General features: G+C 39.6%; 1 protein-coding gene across 5 annotated transcripts in view; it reads right to left on the reverse strand.

Annotated features, from left to right (window-relative positions):
• The window catches only part of ANO8 (anoctamin 8), a 91,567-nt gene that overhangs the window by 26,051 nt on the left and 47,362 nt on the right, over positions 1–18,154 (reverse strand). For all 5 annotated transcript variants that reach the window (XM_072155643.1, XM_072155625.1, XM_072155652.1 and 2 more), the window contains exons 4-12: positions 17,601–17,739; positions 15,562–15,658; positions 14,545–14,661; positions 9,560–9,687; positions 6,593–6,754; positions 6,315–6,467; positions 2,849–2,975; positions 2,005–2,060; positions 1,445–1,519 (exon numbers count right to left, since the gene is read on the reverse strand). In XM_072155643.1, the coding sequence (XP_072011744.1) occupies positions 1,445–1,519; positions 2,005–2,060; positions 2,849–2,975; positions 6,315–6,467; positions 6,593–6,754; positions 9,560–9,687; positions 14,545–14,661; positions 15,562–15,658; positions 17,601–17,739 (1,054 nt within the window). The remainder of the gene's footprint in view (positions 1–1,444; positions 1,520–2,004; positions 2,061–2,848; positions 2,976–6,314; positions 6,468–6,592; positions 6,755–9,559; positions 9,688–14,544; positions 14,662–15,561; positions 15,659–17,600; positions 17,740–18,154) is intronic.

An 18,154-nucleotide genomic window follows, 5' to 3' on the forward strand; every position in this document is an offset into this window, starting at 1 on the left:
AAAACATGCCAATTGTCATATATTTCCACTAAGTTACTCATTGCCTTATAGTTAAACAAATCTTATACATTCAAGATTAACATTTCCTTGACACCATTGTAGGTCCAGCTCCGGACCTGAAAATTCTTACTATTCAGAGGAACCTGAATTTGTCCTCCTTTGTTCTACTGTATTGGTGTTCTCAGGATACTGATACGATTGAAAGCTATTACAGAGAAGGTAGAAAGAAGTATCTGCTTAAATGCCATTCTGGCACTTTGTGATAAATAATACAGGTTTTGGTTCTAGTTTGGGCACTTGGCCCCTAAAAGGTTCACCATCACTGACCTAGAATATTACAGCCAAACTATATGTTTAATGTTAGGGGAATTCATGCCGCCTTTTTCTTCTTCTCTGTATTCATTTATAATTAATACACCCTAATGGGTGTCAGTCAGCAACAGGCTCTTACTGGGGTTTCATAGGTTTTCCCAGGCTCTCACAGATGGCCGTGCCTTGCGGGCTGAAGTTGTCAGAGAGGAGCATTCCTTCCTCTGTAAACAAACCGGGGCACGGCCATGACGGAAAAGGTAAGTGCAAGTTTATTTTTTACAGCCCCCCTCCCAGCCCACCTGAAGATTTTTTAACACACTCGGACAACCCCTTTAATAGTTCAAAGTGAGATTCCTGTAGAACCCTGTAACATGTGATTCTGTTTTAATGTGGTTACTGTTGATCAACATGTAGGCAGCACAATGAAGTAATTTACCGCATGCATGCAGAAAATGCACATACCTGGCTGTATGCCTATAATAAAGAACAGAGTCTGATCCTCCTGCTACCTCCCAGAACCACCGCATTGATTCGAAGTAGCGTATGATACAAGCTGTGGGGGCAGGGAGGCCGACATTCACGCTGACTGTGCAATTTACAGTCCTGAATAGCAACGTAATAGGAACAAGATTCAGCATCTTCTGTAAATACAGCCAGAGATGGACATTCTGCAGTAGAATAATCCTTACATTGAACATCTCTTGTAAGCCATTTCATTTGCCAGGCATGCATGCCCATTCCCACCAAACAGTGACCTTGACCATGATGAGAAGCTGGTAAAATGGCTTGATGAAGAAAGGGAGCTGCACCAGTTAAAATATGCATAAAACAATCAGAATTAACCACCATGTTATAATTACACATCTAATGGGATGAAATAAAGAGTCAAGTCACTGTGCAAAGACGTATGGAGTGCACTGTATGTATGTAACCTCACTACTTGACCTACAATAAGGCCATTCCATGGATCTTGATTCAATAGTAAAGCAAAACATGTTTTATAGTTTAAACATGTCCTGTTAGTGCAGACAGGCCAGTTGTTATACAGCCTCCTTACAAAAATGCTACAAAGCAATGGTTCAAATGTCAAACATCACAAGACCCACACCAAAGAAAGATGCTCCCAACTAACCTCCTTAAGTCGCTCCATGTCTTTGAGGTAGAAACCAATGTAGAAAAGACTCAGGTAGGAATTTACAAACTGGAACTAAATAGAGAGAAAAAAATATATATCTTGTAATAGGTAAATCAATAATCAGAAAACAGTGCCACATCTATCTACAGGCTTTGTCTGGTATTACAGCCTAACTTCTCCCAAGTCAGTCCCCATCGACAAGCGCAGTTATTCTGCTAATAAGGAAAGATCTGTCAAAGCAAAGCAGAGGTAAGCTGCACAGTCACTATAACCAGAAGTGGCTTTTCTTAAAACTAGGTTATTTCTTGAAATGCCACATAGTTCAAGAATATGGTTAGGGCAGCATGAAACAGATGGCAGGTTTCCTTTAATCTATATCATAGAACAGATGGACAAAGTGTTATTACCATGCTGCTAAATTATAGGCACACAGTGCTACTTCTGTGCTACCCCTTACAATTGCATTTGAGAGAAGCGAGCAAATTATCCTGACTTTTAACTCTCTCATGCTTGCTCCCAACCTTTTAGACAACCCACTTATCTGGGAGGTAACTTACTAAAACAATTTTGATGATTAGATGTTTCTCATAGGCACTCTGTAAACGGTAATTCTCTGTAAGATAAATAGGAGGGGAGAAAAGGAAGATAAACATGGGAACGACAATCTATACAATTATGTGATAACAACATGTGAAAGATATAAAGCTGACCATAGAGATGAAAAAAACTGAGGATTATGGATCAACTGAATGTTAGTTCAGTGGTCATACATTTTATTATAATAAAAGAAAGGAGCCTGGCAGACACTCAAAGGTACTTATCTCTGAGGAAAAGACCTAATACAGTGGTGGCGAACCTATGGAGCGGGTGCTGGAGGTGGCACTCAGAGCCTTCTATATGGGCACCCTTGCCATCACCCCAGGGGAAGGTTTGTCAGACAGGACTCATGGCCTTTTGCAGTCCCAGGCAGCCCAGGACCCTAGAAGGAAGCTACAATGATAATCCAAACGTCTTCTCCTTCTTCCTACTGTATTGGTGTCCTCAGGTTCCTATACAATTTAAACCTGTGAAAGAGCAGGGAGTAAGCAGGGGTACTGCTTAAATTGTCTCATTGGCACCTTGCAAAAAATATGTGTGGTTTGGTTGTAGTTTGGGCACTTGGTGTTTAAAAAGGTTTGCAGTCACTGACCTAATAGGTTCATACCCAACCTGCAGGACTTTATTTATCACTTAGATAGATGTTTAACTGTTGCAAAATGTGACAACCGAAGTCTAATGTCTAAGGCCAGCTTAATATAAGGGAAGACAACAGAACATGTAGGGAAATGAGAAAAAAAAACTTAAATTACAGAAGGGAGGAGAGTAAGACACGGTAGCAAAAGGCAAGGTTAGGACATATACCCATATCATTTAACCAGTACGCAATCTTCCTGTACACCTCGTCACAGGAACTAACTATAATTGCCAGAAGGATCTTAGGAAAAAAGCGCACAAGCCTCGGGAGCTCTCTGATACTGAGGACGAACTCCTGCAAAAGAAAAGTAACAGTAATCAGATATTTAACCACTCTACAACACGTAGCAACACCAAAGACAATGATAAGATAAACATTTGAGATCTCAATCTTTTTACATTCAGAAACTTTTGAGCTTTTCGGGGTCTGAATTAACCAGTTGCTAGGGCAAAACCACCCGACTATATCTGGTCAGGAAACGGGCAGGGGGGATACCACTTTTCCCTTTGAAAGAGTGTTAAGGGATAAAACCAATTGTAAAAGTAGTTATCCTATACATCAATGTCTGATCTTTTAACAGGCCTTGCTACATGGCTCAGATATAAACCATAAAAATAAAGTATAATTTGACCGGAACTCACATGTTTCTTATAGTCTCTTTCATTATATTTCAATGTTTTTGTAACTCTTTTGTTGTATTCCAATATTTATGTAACTGGTTAGAAGTCAAAACTTTCAATTTTCAGTGAGAATAAGACGCCATTCAGACACAAAACTGCTAGAAATATCCCTCTTCAAACTTCCACCATAGCTTAATCCATATTCGCTATATAGAGGAAATATATATAGACATAGTATAGACAGTTTCACCAAACATAAAAGATTTTTATTGTAGTCTACTCATATAAGAACGATAAAATGTGCATATAAAATCCACAAGGACGCCATTCACACCCGACCCAGGTTTTCGCCTTACAGCTTTTTCCGGGGACTGACCAATTTACATTTTATTCACTCAATATTACATTCACAATTGTTCTAAACTAAATTCTATATTCCATAGAGATTACTTGTACCATTAGACACTGTTCATTTTTACAATTTCTAATTTTTAGAACATGAATAGATAAGTACCTTCACAACATTTGAATTTCCCACTCCAATAACAAGTTCCCAAGGGCTATTCCTCCAACGATCCCCCTTCAAAGTTGTCAACCAATGAACACTAAGGCCGGATATTTCTCTAAAGGTATTCGGTGATATTCTCTTCTAACCCATCAATGCACAATTTAGTGCATCACCATCCCCTCCGCCATACATTCGTTATAGTCATATGATGCAGTTAAGCCAATCATATCTCTTTCCCGTATCCTCCAATATTGGCGGGGTATTTATTTGATCTACTCGGTATCTCTCTATTAGACACTACCTATCATGGAGGCCAATCACATTGTAGCATATTTTGTATCTCCCTTAACTCTTAATGGACAAAAAGGGGAAATTTTAACCCATAGTGTAAACACTGTAGTTCAGTGATGGCTAACCTATGGCACTGGTGCCAGAGGTGGCACTCAGAACCCTTTCTGTGGGCACTCAGGCCATCACCAGATATGACTCCAGGTATCTTCCTGCAGTCCCAGACAGCCCAGGACTTGCTGTACACAGAGCTATTTTAAAGTGTCAGATGTACCTGGGACTATTTTCTGCTTTATTGGTGCCCTCAGGTGCTGGTATCAATGAAAACTGTGACAGAGAAGCGAGTATAAATCACAAATTACATTTCTGTGTTGGCACTTTGCGATAAATAAGCGTGTCTTTGTTGTAGTTTGGGCACTCGGTCTCTAAAAGGTTCGCCATCACTGCTCTAGTTAATAATTTGAAACAAAATTTAACTCATGAACGAATGGGAAGGTTTTAACCCATAGTGTATACACCACACTAAAAGACACAATTTCACAGATCCCTAAACCTGTACTCGAACACATCATTTAACACATCACTTAACCCAGATATTATTCATCCTCCTAACAAAATGTACAATGTTTATCCAGCGTGCTTAATATTAAATACTAATGTAACACATCTCAAAACAAAACAGATATTATCCATTCTCATGACAGAACAATATTCTTCATGAAAAAAAAACACTTTTTTTCTATCCTCACTATACCCAATAAATTTACCAAGACCTATTCATCTTAAGTATCTTCATTCAGTAAACATAATTCCCATATGTATTATACAACCCAAGTGTACCCCATCCCATATTGTATGGGAATAGTCGATAGACCCCATCTCATATTGTAATACAAGTCTAGCATACAGCAGTGCATATATAATAACCATTAGTAATTTACATTTACTTTAAAAAGCACGTTAACTCAGAATCTATGTTTAATCCTCCTGGCACAAGGGTGCCTAGTTTATATATCCTCTGTCCCACTCCCCTAGGCACGCTTGTACCTATGCATGTTTAGAGAAACATTGGTTAAGAACTTTGAAGGAGGATCGTTGGAGGAATACCCCTTGGGAACTTGTTATTGGAGCGGGAAATTTAAATGTTGTGAAGGTATCTATCTGTTTATGTACTAAAAATTCGAATTTGTAACAAAGAACAACGAACATCTCTATGGAATATAGAATTTATAGAGAAAAGTATTTTTTGTTATTTTAGAACAAATGTGAATCTAATATCGAGTGAATAAATTGTAAGAGATGTCCGACGTTGGTCATGCCCCGGAAAAAGCTGAAAGGCAAAAACCGGGTTTGAATTGCGTCCTCGTGGATTTTATGCGCATTTTATCGTTCTTATGCGAATAGGTGGATGTTTGAAGAGGGATATTTCTAGCAGTTTTGTGTTTGAATGGCGTCTTTCTCACTGAAGATTTAAGTTGTGTCTTTTAACCAATTACATGAATATTGGAATACAACAAGAGTTACAAAAATATTGGAATATAACGAAAGAGACCATAAGAAACACTTGAGCTCTGGTCATGTTGGATATATGTTGGATGACTGGTGGATACATCCAGGACCGTGTGTATAGCTCCAATACCTGGGAAAGTGCAACACTTTTATATTTTTAGTTGCTTTTTAAGATTTAAACCATCACCATTGCACACTGTATCCTCATATTCTTTTCATGTAATGCACACCAGTGAATTGCCTCTTTTGCAGATCAATATGGCTTGCATTTTATAACCTTTGAGTGTTCCCGTATCAACCCCTTTATCAGGTCACATGCTTGGCACCTCTTTGAGCTTCAGGATCACTAAGAGAGCTATATATTAACAGTTTTTTGTAGTATGTGTTTTTGAATGTATCTAGACTTAGCAGATACAACTGTTCTCAATAAAAAGTAGGTGATTATAAACTTTCTTATTTTCTTAAATATTTACATTTTGGATAGAAAAAATGTAAGTGGTCACCAACTTTTCCCTATAAACAAAAGGAAATGCGAGTCTTCATACAAGGACTTGCTACCTTTGTGTTGCTAGCTGTGGAGAAATTAGAAGTTCTAGTAGGTTTCTACAATTTTTTTCTAGTATTATTTTCAAGGGGTATTTGCCCGAATGACAAACTACAATGTTGTAAAATCGACTTACATATAGATCTCTAATGAAAGTAACTTACCTGCAGCTCAAAGCAAGCAAGCATCACAACAAAGACAAAGCACAGACAGGACACGCAGATGGGGAGACTGACACAAGACTGAAATAGGAGCCGCTTCCATGGGGGATAGTAAAACTCCTCACAGTTGGTCACTGGACTGATCCTCTTGACACCCTATTGAAGAGAATAAAAAGATTTCAAAAAGCAAACAGATAAAAGACCGTGTATAAGCTGTACACAACAAATTATTCATGTTACTGATATAGAGAACATTCCTTTATGAGGCAAAACAGCCCTACCCTGAACTGGGGTCGTGGCTCTTCGATGAATTCTGCAGGGGTATCCAATGTTCCCCACTTGTAGGCTAGCTCTGCTCCCCTCCTTTTCCAACCTTCCAGAAAGAGAGTAGCCCAAACTACATTGAAGAGTGCAAAGACCACACAGGAGAGGTCACGACTTGTCTGTAAAAGACAAGTAAAAAAAAATAACCAAAATAACGTTTTTTTTAAACTTGATATAAACATAAAATATGAAGGGATGTTGTAAAAAATGTACACATTTATACACATGGGGGCTTTCAATCCCTATGTCATACATACTTTGTCTCCTCATTTTGCTCTTTTTGCATACAGTTGTTATTTGTCTATGGATTCATTCATAACATTATGTAAAGCTTCATCTTTTTTAATTGCAGTAAATTTGCAATGCACATTATTTTCCTTATTAAAATTTCTATACAGCCAGTAACCCGGGGGTTATGTACAAGATTCTGAAGGTATGTTCTTAAATGGAATTTGTATGCAAGTTGGAATTGTATATTTTATAATTGTAACCCCAGCCAAATTATTTTTCGTCTCTGTGACAATTGGATTTTAAAAATGTTGGATTGTCAGAAGATCCAGGATTAATAATAAATAAGCTTAATTTCAGACACCTTTGATAACTGTTACGGCTGCTTATTGTAGCCTGGGACTAAAGTACAGTAAATTACCAACATCCAGTGGTCCATTTACAACTAGGGGTCGTCTGTAAGTTGGGTGTTCTTAAGTAGGGGTCCGTCTATATTGGAATTTACACTTTTTATATATCTGTATCTGTTCTTGTATAAAGTACTGTTAATTCAAATATATTATTAGTTAACCTTTGGACATTTTTCATATTTACTAAATCGCCTCCATGGACAGATCATCCCCACAGACCAACTATGTTTAGCAAACTTAAAGGGAACCAGTCACCAGAGAGAGACTCTTTTTGAAGTTCCCATGTCCCCACAGACACTAAACATCGTTACCTGACTCCCTGCCAGCATGTTTCCTGTGTCCTCGGAGTGTGTTTTGAGCAAGGAGCAGGTTCCCATCCCTCACTGGAAAACTTAATACACAGCATTTTTAAAAAAATGTCCCTCCTCCCTTTCACTTCTTCCTTCCTCCCTCCTCCTAGTCCTGTACTTGATAACCAAAGTAATTGAAACTCATGATTACGCAGTCAGCACCTTTTCTGCACAGCGCAGATAGGTAGGAGTGAAAGGGAAGAGGGAGGGGGCAATCATTGAAAGGAATGATGGAGGATTTTTTTAAAATTAAGCTTGACAAGTGTTTTCCAGAGGATGGGGGCATGCTCCTTGCTCAAAAACACGCCCCAGGGACACAGGAAACATGCTGACAGGGAGCCAGGTAAAACTTAATCTATAATTAATCTTTTTGACAGTAAATGGTCAAAAAACTGTTGGGGGATATGATGTTTAGTGTCTATGGAAACATGAGAAATTCAAAAAAAGGGTCTCTGCTGACAGGTTCCCTTTAAGTAGTGGACCTGAGAGTGCATGGGGTGGGGGCATTGGGTTTAATCTATAAAGGATAATTGAATACAAAAGTTAAAGTGGTCAGCCACTTTTAAATAAATATCTTGTATTAGACATGTCTCTGCATGTATATGTTCCAGTGTCTTTGCCCCACTGCTCCAGAACGTCCATGTTACGCCACCCTCTATCTTTTCTCACAATCTGTCCATAAGGACAAAGAGAAGCAGAGGGAGTGGGAGGAGGAGAAGGATGAGTCATGCTGTGCTGCTGCAGCTCCACCTATTCAGCAGAGCTCAGAGATCTAAATAAAGAAACATGGATGGTCTACACACAGTACAAACATAAGTAGCAGGACTGCTTCATCACTTGATGGACATTCAGGGATTATCTACAAGGCAATATATCTATATGGGCAACTTAAGTATAAGAGTGGCCAACTCCTTTAAAAGGTCAGGGACACAGTGGGTCATAATAAAGGAATGGGGGCATATAGAGTTATAGTATAACAAAGGTAATGATTTATGGGGCCAGGAGAGATGGCCCTTGTTCGATTGATAGATTATGTAAAAATGAACTGCACGGTATAGTTGCTATACGGTACATGGAACTAAACAGAATATTTGAATGGAAGGAAAAGTCTGATTACCACACACGATAAAGAAGTAAAATTTCCAGATTTTGGCCTGAGATACTCATGCCTTGGTTGTTTTGCCTAACTCTAAATCAATAGTTTTAAGAACTACCACTTGCTGTCAGCCACTTTTTACCCTGGTGGAGGTTGATGAACATGGATATAACTGTAACCATTTCATAGTTCCCATTGGAAAGACATGCCATACCAAACAGATACCAGCTCATATTTAATTCTAGCTACATAAAAATACATCACACCTCGTGATTTTCACGAAATGCTTTCACTGAACACATGACTAAAGTAGAGTGGAATCAAGATCATTGATTTCAGGGTCAACACTGTTGTACTGTATGTTGTTCATGGTAACACTTCAATTCTAGCAATGTTTTACTTCCTTATGTGAGAGAATACCAAGTCTACTAGTCATTAAAAGCGAATTTCTGGAATTTCCTGAGATCGCATGCATTCTTACAATTGTTACAACAGTAATAGCACATACAAATCTGCTTATTAGAGTTCATAAGTGAAGACAAGCAACTCTACAACCACCAACATGACTCAGAATAATGATAATAATTAAAGGTGCTGTGCTGCAATTAACAAAAATTGTCCATGAAGCTGGAATGTCATAAATGAAAATAACAAAACCACATAAATATATCTCCTTGCCAACCAGTCTCTGCTCAGTGACCTGCAGAATTAACATGGTTTACATATGTACCTGCCTGCTAAAACATTCACTGGCAAATGAACAGCTGCCACAGTTATGTGCCTGGCATCCTGAAGACCTCTTTACAAAATGATATTTTATATCTTAAAGAGATAGCTTACCTGGTCGGATTCAGTGAAGAACCAAAGCATCATACCAAAGACAGCTGGATAAACAAGTGATGAGGTGTAGAAGCCAAGCCATGAAAAATACATGGCAATCTTCACCCCAAAATACTCACATATTTCATCTGTAAAGAAAATACAGCATGGTCACCAATGATATGTGTATTTTTATGACTTACATATACTAGATGGTGTAGACTAACACCAAGTTTTAGCATAAAGTAAGTGTGCAGAATAGTTTTAGCTAGCTGTGTGTCGCTCAGAAATATCACACAATAGGGAGTTCCTTTTGTAACTGGGACACACTGTTAATAATAGCATCAGAGTACAACACTCATAGTATAACCCAATGGACCACAATTTTGTGTGGGTTTCAAGCACACAATTGTTGGGAGTGACTTGATTGTTTAGCTTTATTTGGTAGTTTACACAAATTTATGGTGGCAAAATCTACTTTATTTTAAGAGTTCAAAAAAAGAAAGTTCGCCAGCCGCACAGCCCAATGAACTAGTCAAAGAAATATAAAGTCACAATACACATCATACTTTTATGGTGAAGATGTGACTTTATGGTGCAAAATGTGACTTTACATTGTAATTGTATTTTAAACAAATCCATTTTTTGGAAAAACAGAAGGCACTTTAATATGATAATCAGCAGCAATAAAAAGTAGATATTGCTAAGAAAAAAAGCTATCTCCAGCAAGTGATGGAATATATAGCTCCCTCCTCCAGAGAATGACATGGAGATGCCTACAGAGCCTACTGTCTTATCTAAGCCTGGAGCAGTAGGATGGATCCATCATTAAATTGCCTGCCCTGAGTTGACCCTGACCCGCACTATACAGTTACTGTGTCTGCCTAATGTGTGCTCCAGAAGATAGTGTGTATGAACAGTTAGAGAGAAGTGCAATAAACACAGTTAAAATAAAATACAATTATTTGATGATACAATTTCCCTGATCATTGAAAAATAAGAGATACACAAATATGTGGATCTCTATGTCACCCACTGGTTGCAGCCTGCATTGCTAGTACTGTATAAACGACTTCCTACTTGATTTCCATCTGTGAGAATAACATCTTTTGTACAAGTATGCAAATAACATACAATAAATTATAAAATATTAGTATCAGAAACAAGGGTTCTCTTGACTCTGTGCTGTTTTATACTCCTGCTGTACAATACATAATAGATCACTAAAGTAACTGTAGGCGGCACAACATAATAACGTCAAATATCTCAAACATCCAGTAAGTATAGATTAAACAATCGGCATATTTGTATTTGGGATGTGTTTTGTGTTCTTATAGAGCAGTGTTTTTCAACCAGTGTGCCTTGGCACACTAGTGTGCCGCGACACATGGTCGGGTGTGCTGCGGGGAAAGTTCCCCAAACTATGGTGCCCCCTGTGTTTTGTTTCCCGGCAATGCGCAGTCACGGCTTCTTACAATGTAGGAGACGTGTACAATAACACATGCACAAGCTTTGAACCTCACGCAACAAAATCACGTCACCGAGGCCGGGGCATCATCCTGAGAGAGGATAGACTCTTGCATTTGCCCACCGCCAAGGTAATGCCACCAATAATGCTGACTATATGAGCTGTTGGCAGAATACTCAGCATATGAGCTGGTACTTTTAGTACTCCAGCAGTATACTGCATATAACAATGAGAAATGTAAAATGAGAAATACTATAGTCATGAGGCTGGAGTACTACAAGTACCAGCTCATATGCTGAGTATATGAGCTGGAACTTGTACTCTGGCCTCATGGCCATAGTACTTCTCATTGTACACCTTTATTTTGCAGTATATGAGCCACATAATAATCAGCACCATATACTAAAAACAGGGAGAAACTGAGAACTGTTGAGGAAGAGCTTTGTGTGTCTTTCCACCATTCCTGCCAGGATATCCCTTTTGTGTTTATCGAAACAGGCCCAGGTTTCACAAATTTAGAATCTATATTATTAACTATACGTATAATTTGGCTGTTTTAGTGTCATTTTGTGTTCTTTTGGTTGGTGGTGTGTCCCAGGATTTTCTAAGTATAAAAAGTGTGCCGCAACTCAAAAAAGGTTGAAAATCACTGTTATAGAGTAGATGAGGATCATTGTAAAATAAGGGCTTCTAGTATACCAAAGCCTTGGAAAATTGTGTACAGACAACCAATGACATAATGGGGGTCATTTACTAAGGGCCCGATTCACGTTTTCCCGACGTGTTACCCGATATTTCCGATTTGCGGCAATTTCCCCTGAATTGCCCCGGGATTTTGGCGCACGTGATCAGATTGTGGCGCATCGGCGGAAATCGGGGGCGAGGCCGAACAAAAACCCGAAGGATTCGGAAAAACCAACGCATTTTTTTAAAAAAATGTGTCGCGGAGCTTGCACTTACCTTCACTAGGAATAGGCCGGTGTACTTGAGTGCGTTCCGATGCTCTTCAGCGCAGCAGCGCCACCTGGTGGACGTCGGAGGAACTGCCTTAATGAATCCTCGCTGGACCCGAATCCACCGCAGAGAACGCGCCGCTGGATCGCGAATGGACCGGGTAAGTAAATCTGCCCCAATGAGTGCTGTACACAATGGGGGTCATTTATTAAGGGCCCGATTCGCGTTTTCCCGACGTGTTACCCGAATATTTCCGTTTTGCGCCGCTTGTACTTAAATTGCCCCGGGATTTTGGCGCACGCGATCGGATTGTGGCGCATCGGCGCTGGCATGCGCGCGACGGAAATCGGGAGGCGTGGCCGAACGAAAACCCGACGTATTCGGAAAAACCGCCGCATTTAAAAACCGAAAATGTGTCGCATAAGGACAGCTTACCTTCACCTGGTCCAGCTCGGTGCATTCCGGCGCGATGAGTTTACTTTCAGCGCAGCAGCGCCACCTGGTGGACGGCGGAAGAACTACCTTATTAAATCCCGGCCGGACCCGAATCCAGAGCGGAGAAGCCGCCGCTGGAACGCGAATGGACCGGGTAAGTAAATTTGCCCCAATGTGCTATGCAATGCATCCCACTCAATATAATGAAAAAAGAGAGAAAGAATGGACACTATACAATATAATCTATATGTATAAATATACATTTATATATTTTATATATACACAGTTAAAACCAGAAGTTTACGCACCCTATGAAAAGACAAATTTGCATGTTTTTCTTCTGACATGAAATCAAGATAAACCTTTTCCGTTTAGGCAAAATAGTATTTAGGGTTGCACCATGTAACAAAACTTTGGTACTTTTTTGATACTTTAAAGCTCAGAACGGTTCAATACTGAGTTTCTGTAATTTTCAGTACTGAACAACATGTCTGTTCTACAGATCCCACAGTAATTCCCTGCGGGGGAATCCTCTCTGAGAAGATGGCAAAAGAAAGAGTAACCTTTGAATAGATGTGAGTAGAAACTAAAGTCATCGGGGGAAAATACCATCATGTGTCATATATGGTATTTCTATATCTCTGATAAATCTCCCCCTTTTGTCAGGGGAAGCCCTCAATCTGTCTACACCAGTTTTCCAACTCCACCCAAAAAGGAGGGTTTGCGCACGGTAACTAGGGGGCGTGACTGGACACAAAATATTTAGTGTACCAGAAAATTCAACATTATGGCTCAGCAAACGAGACAATAGGTGCAAAGTAGGACTCGCCAGTTTTATCAATTTTTTTAGCATGTATTTAACTGTAGTTAAATTGAAATAATAAAACTGTATATGACAAAATTAATTATACAGTTTATAGTAACATTACCAGGACAACCTTCACAATACACTTAATAAACTGTCATAAAAATTGAAAGCTCTCAACGCACAACACTGGTTGACCATAACCGATTGCATGCATTTCAATACAAGCATGTATGCGATCGGGCTGAGCCTTGTCCCCAGAAATATGCAATGCTTTTCTTAACACAATGGGACAGATTTATCAAGCTATCTGAAAGTCAGAATATTTCTAGCTGCCCATCGCAACCAATCACAAAGGCCTGATGTCAATCCTGAACATTCATGGTAAAACCGGAAAAAGCAAGTCAAGTAAGGCGACTTACAAACATTATGTATACCCTTTCTGTCAAAAGGAATGCTCCTTAATTCCTCCAAACAATTGAGAAGCTTGTGTAAGGATATCCAAATTCTGTGACCCAAGTCATACAGTTTAAGGCTGCATTTAGATGAACAGATGCCCGCACAGCTACGGTGACCCCTTCCTTCTCCATAGAAATGCAAGGGATATGGGGAAAAGACTTTCAGGGAAGTACATGGTACAGTCATATAAGATGAGCAATCAGCACAAAAATGTTCGCATAGGATAGTTACAACAGCCACTGATGCAAAAACAGAGAGATAACTGCCCCCACAAGAGGCACCCCTTCCCTAAAGAACACTCATTCACCCAACTAATTCACACCTCACATGGACGAAGCTATTCCTCCTCCCTAGCCATAGCAGTCTGGGCTGCCACCCACACATCTCAGATCAAAGAGAAATGTTCCAGAGTACCTCAAGCAGTGTAAGGGAGTATATAAACCACATTAATCTATCCTATCTGTTAGCGGTACAGCGGCACTGTATTGCTCCGTGCAGCCATTGCCGTCTATGTGGGACATATGTATGGCTGTCAGCTTGAGATCATACTGTCGTGTGAATGTGGCCTAAGGGCAATGGTACCAAATACTAATGAAATATATGTAAACTTTTGACTTTGCAGAAAGTTACAAAATGGCCTTAAAAATTCTATTTCTCTCATTATTCTGGCATTTGGCAAATATAAATAATTTTGTTAATCCTAATTGATCTGAAAGGGGAAATGTTTATTCTGATTTCATTTCAGATACATCTGTCTTTTTATACTGTGTATGAATACTATATAAATATGTGTATACAGTATGAAAATATGCAGTGTGTTCTACAGATACACAAAAGCAAGTAAAGAATTTTCCATGCAAGGTTCATTCTTTAAAAAGCCTTTACCTAGGGGCTGTCGCTCACACACCGCCTGGACCCAGGACTTCATGAGCCGGCTCAATATTCTCTGTTCATGCACAGGAAAAACCTGCTGGATAACTCCTCGAGCTGCAAGCTCTGGGACTGAAATAGGACACAGTCAAAGATAGATAGAATAACTAAGACAATGAAATATGATTTTGACATTTACAATAATGATGCTTATGCCATCTAGATTTCATATGTTAGCAAGACATGATATGTCTGATGTGGGGACCTAGCCACCCCTGGTTTCCTATTCAGAAGTGGGTGCACATGTACAGTTAATCTCCTTTAGGGTCTATGAACCACTCAATAGAATCAGACTTTGCAATGATATCTACTAGATGTAAGGACTATAAACCCCATTCTCTACACTACTGGGTGAACACCAGTTTTGATAAGCTTTTAGCAGAAGTCATTTCAACTATCTATAGATAAGTGAATGGGTTCAAACAATACTATTCATATAGGCAATAATATTAGCATTTTAGGAATTCAGCACATAAAGAAAACTACTGTTTTATTTCAAAAGGCCAACTGTGACTGCTGTTCAGCCCACACAGTCAATCATCTGAGTAGAAGAGACGCAGTGTGACAGCTCTGAAAAAGAACAAGACCTTTTACAACACTCTGCACAAAGCTATGAGCATTGTAACAACTTTCTGATGCTATTTATGTCTGTCACATTTGTGCTGTATTATACACACACAATGAGAAAAAGAAAACGCATCAGGACATTGTAAACAAAGAATTTGCTTCTTAGAAGATATTAAATCAGGTCACAAAACCTATTCCACCATGTCATTATTTATATATTTTGTGTCCGTGTCCACAAAATATGCTGGTGTGAATTATGGCCAAATATCTCTACTTGAGATGGAGTGCTAGAGATGGGGAACACCAATATTCCAGAAGTATTGCTGTTTGTTTTGCAAAAATTTTCTGGGCATGGAGCTGTACTGGCCACAAACTTTTACACAACACAAAGCACAGTATACCCACTTATTGGCTGGCCTTCAAGGAAGTGTATATTGTGCAAAGTTTCCCCTTGTTTAGCTCGGAGGTTCTCCATCCAGTACCTGATGATGCTCTGACGTTCCTAAAAATGTAGAGAAAATCTAATGTAAACTAGTTCACATGTTTAATGGTATGCACAAGCAATGTATTTCTATGGGCTCATACACACATCCATGGTTTCCACAGCCTTGTGCATGAGCCAATTGGTCAAGCCACAAATTATGGAGCAGGCCCTATTCCTGCTTGTGTTTGTGGCTCAAGAAGTCTTATTTTTGGTGTATGGGAGGACCTCATAATAATAATAACCATTATTTATATGGCGCCATCATATTCCATAGCGCTTTACAATTCATAGGGGACATAAACAAATACAATAAAACATGACAGAGCACAAACATTCATATGGAACAAAAGGAGAAAAGTCCCTGCTCGCAAGAACTTACATTCTCTGAGGAAGAATGGGGCACAAGAGGACACAAGAGGTAAAAAGCTTATTTAATGGTCCAGCCATTCTTCATAAAGGAATAGAACATAATAAAATATAATATAATAAATAGAGGTGCTGTTGCTTGACCCAGACACCAGTCCAAGGTAAATGGGACTGCAGAGAAGCCTGAAGCTTGGTGTCTGGTGGTTACTTGGTAACAGATGGGAGGAGGACACAGGATGGGTTAGTAAAGAGAGTTTTATAGAGTATTATAGGCTGGCCTAAAGAGATGGGTTTTAAAGCAGGTTTTAAACTTTGGAGGGTGGGTGTTTGTCTAATAATCCAAGGCAGGGCATTCCATAGAATGGGTGCAGTTCTAGAGAAGTCTTGGAGACCTCATACACCAATTTAGAGCACTGATACCCCTAATGATACCTAGATAGAGTGTAGAGTGGGGGCCCTGATGAAATAGGTTTTTAATCTGATCATTGCCACAAGTGGAAACAATATCGGTGGATGCACAGCAGGTATCTACACATACTGTCTGTCTCCTACATAGGCACTACAGATCAGATACTATAGTCAGCACTAGATATTCGATATTCAATATATTTAGGAAGATAGGGCTAGCACAAATACTCTTCGCAGTGCCACACTGGGTCTATTCTTGTTACTAAGTGCATTGCTGCCTATAAGTACTTGGCAGTCAGGTTAGTGCTTGTATCAGAGTGATTTCTGATGCTTGTTGATACTATATCCAATCTTGTCTGCCCTTTAGGGCTCATTCACACTGCCGTCTGCGGGGCCGTACATGCGGCCGCAAATTTGCGGCCGCATGTACGTCCCCATAGACGGCAATAGCGGCACGGCGGGGATCCGGTGCCACACATGTGTGGCACCGATCCGGCCCGCACACCGCAAAAAGATAGAGCAAGCTCTATCTTTCGGCGGATGTGCGGCCGTGTGCCGCTATTTCCTATGGAGGGAGGAGGGGTCACCCCCTCCTCACCTCCAGCACACGGCGGTATGCCCGCACGGCGGGCATACCGCGTGTGAATGTTAGACAGACATCATACTATATTGTTTATAAATTACAGGACTCGTTGGTTTTAACTTCTTATCTCCCCACCTGTTTTCCATGTTAATGCTTAGGCCAATGTGGAAAAAAAACCTATGTATTTTATTTGTACACCTTTGGAGTTCATAAAGTTTTTTTATTGCAAATTAAAATATTTTATATGTGATGGATGATTAAAACATGTTAATATGTGCATCATTTTTCTTTTATTTTGTAAAACAGGTGGGGAAGTACACATTAAAAACTAATGCTGTATCAGGGGCGGGAACAGGGAACATGTGGGCGAGCCAGGTGGGCGGAAGTTGTCGGAGCATGTCTGACTCTGTAAACAGAGGCACAGGACCAAGGGGCAGTGGTGCATGACAATGGGAGTGCCGAAAAAAGTATGTACAAGTTCACTCCAGATGACCTATATATATTTTTTTAAACAGCCGGACAACCCCTTTAACTGTGGGCTGCCAGTAAACATAAAACTGTTGTACACAACACAATAGCATTTAAATACTAGGAGGAATATACCTGAGATGTGAAAAAATTCAGCTCATTTTCAATATTCTGATAAATGTAGTCTTCTTCACAGGAGAAAACTCGGGTTCCTCCTCCAAACTCTGCTTTCACTGGTTTACGGAGCCCAATCTCCTCCGCACCGCGGAGTAAACTGCAATAGAGTCAAGCAAAAAAAATAAAACAGTTACACAGTGAGGGAGATTTATCATTAAGCTTCTTACTAGAGTTTTTATTTACCGTTATTTGTGTAATTTTCTTGAAGTCTGGAATTTAGTCCTCATCACATCAAACAGTATACATGAATAAAACAACACACATCACGTGTAGTCAATTTAAATACCATACATAAGAGTCCACATTTCAGCCTCCCCGCCCTCCAGCCAATTTTATATTTTAGGAGCAAAGAGCCCAATGACCCATCAGGGTCCCCAAAAAGGCTCCCCAATTGAACATTGAAAATAGTAATAGAAATAAAACCAAGAAAAGGATGTGAAAGGCCAGAAATAGAAAAGGAATGGTAGAGGGAAGAAGGCTGTGGAAGAAAAAAAGGGGTTAGGATGGAAAGA

The sequence above is a fragment of the Engystomops pustulosus genome, chromosome 1 (assembly GCF_040894005.1).
Source record: "Engystomops pustulosus chromosome 1, aEngPut4.maternal, whole genome shotgun sequence".
Lineage (NCBI taxonomy): Eukaryota > Metazoa > Chordata > Amphibia > Anura > Leptodactylidae > Engystomops > Engystomops pustulosus.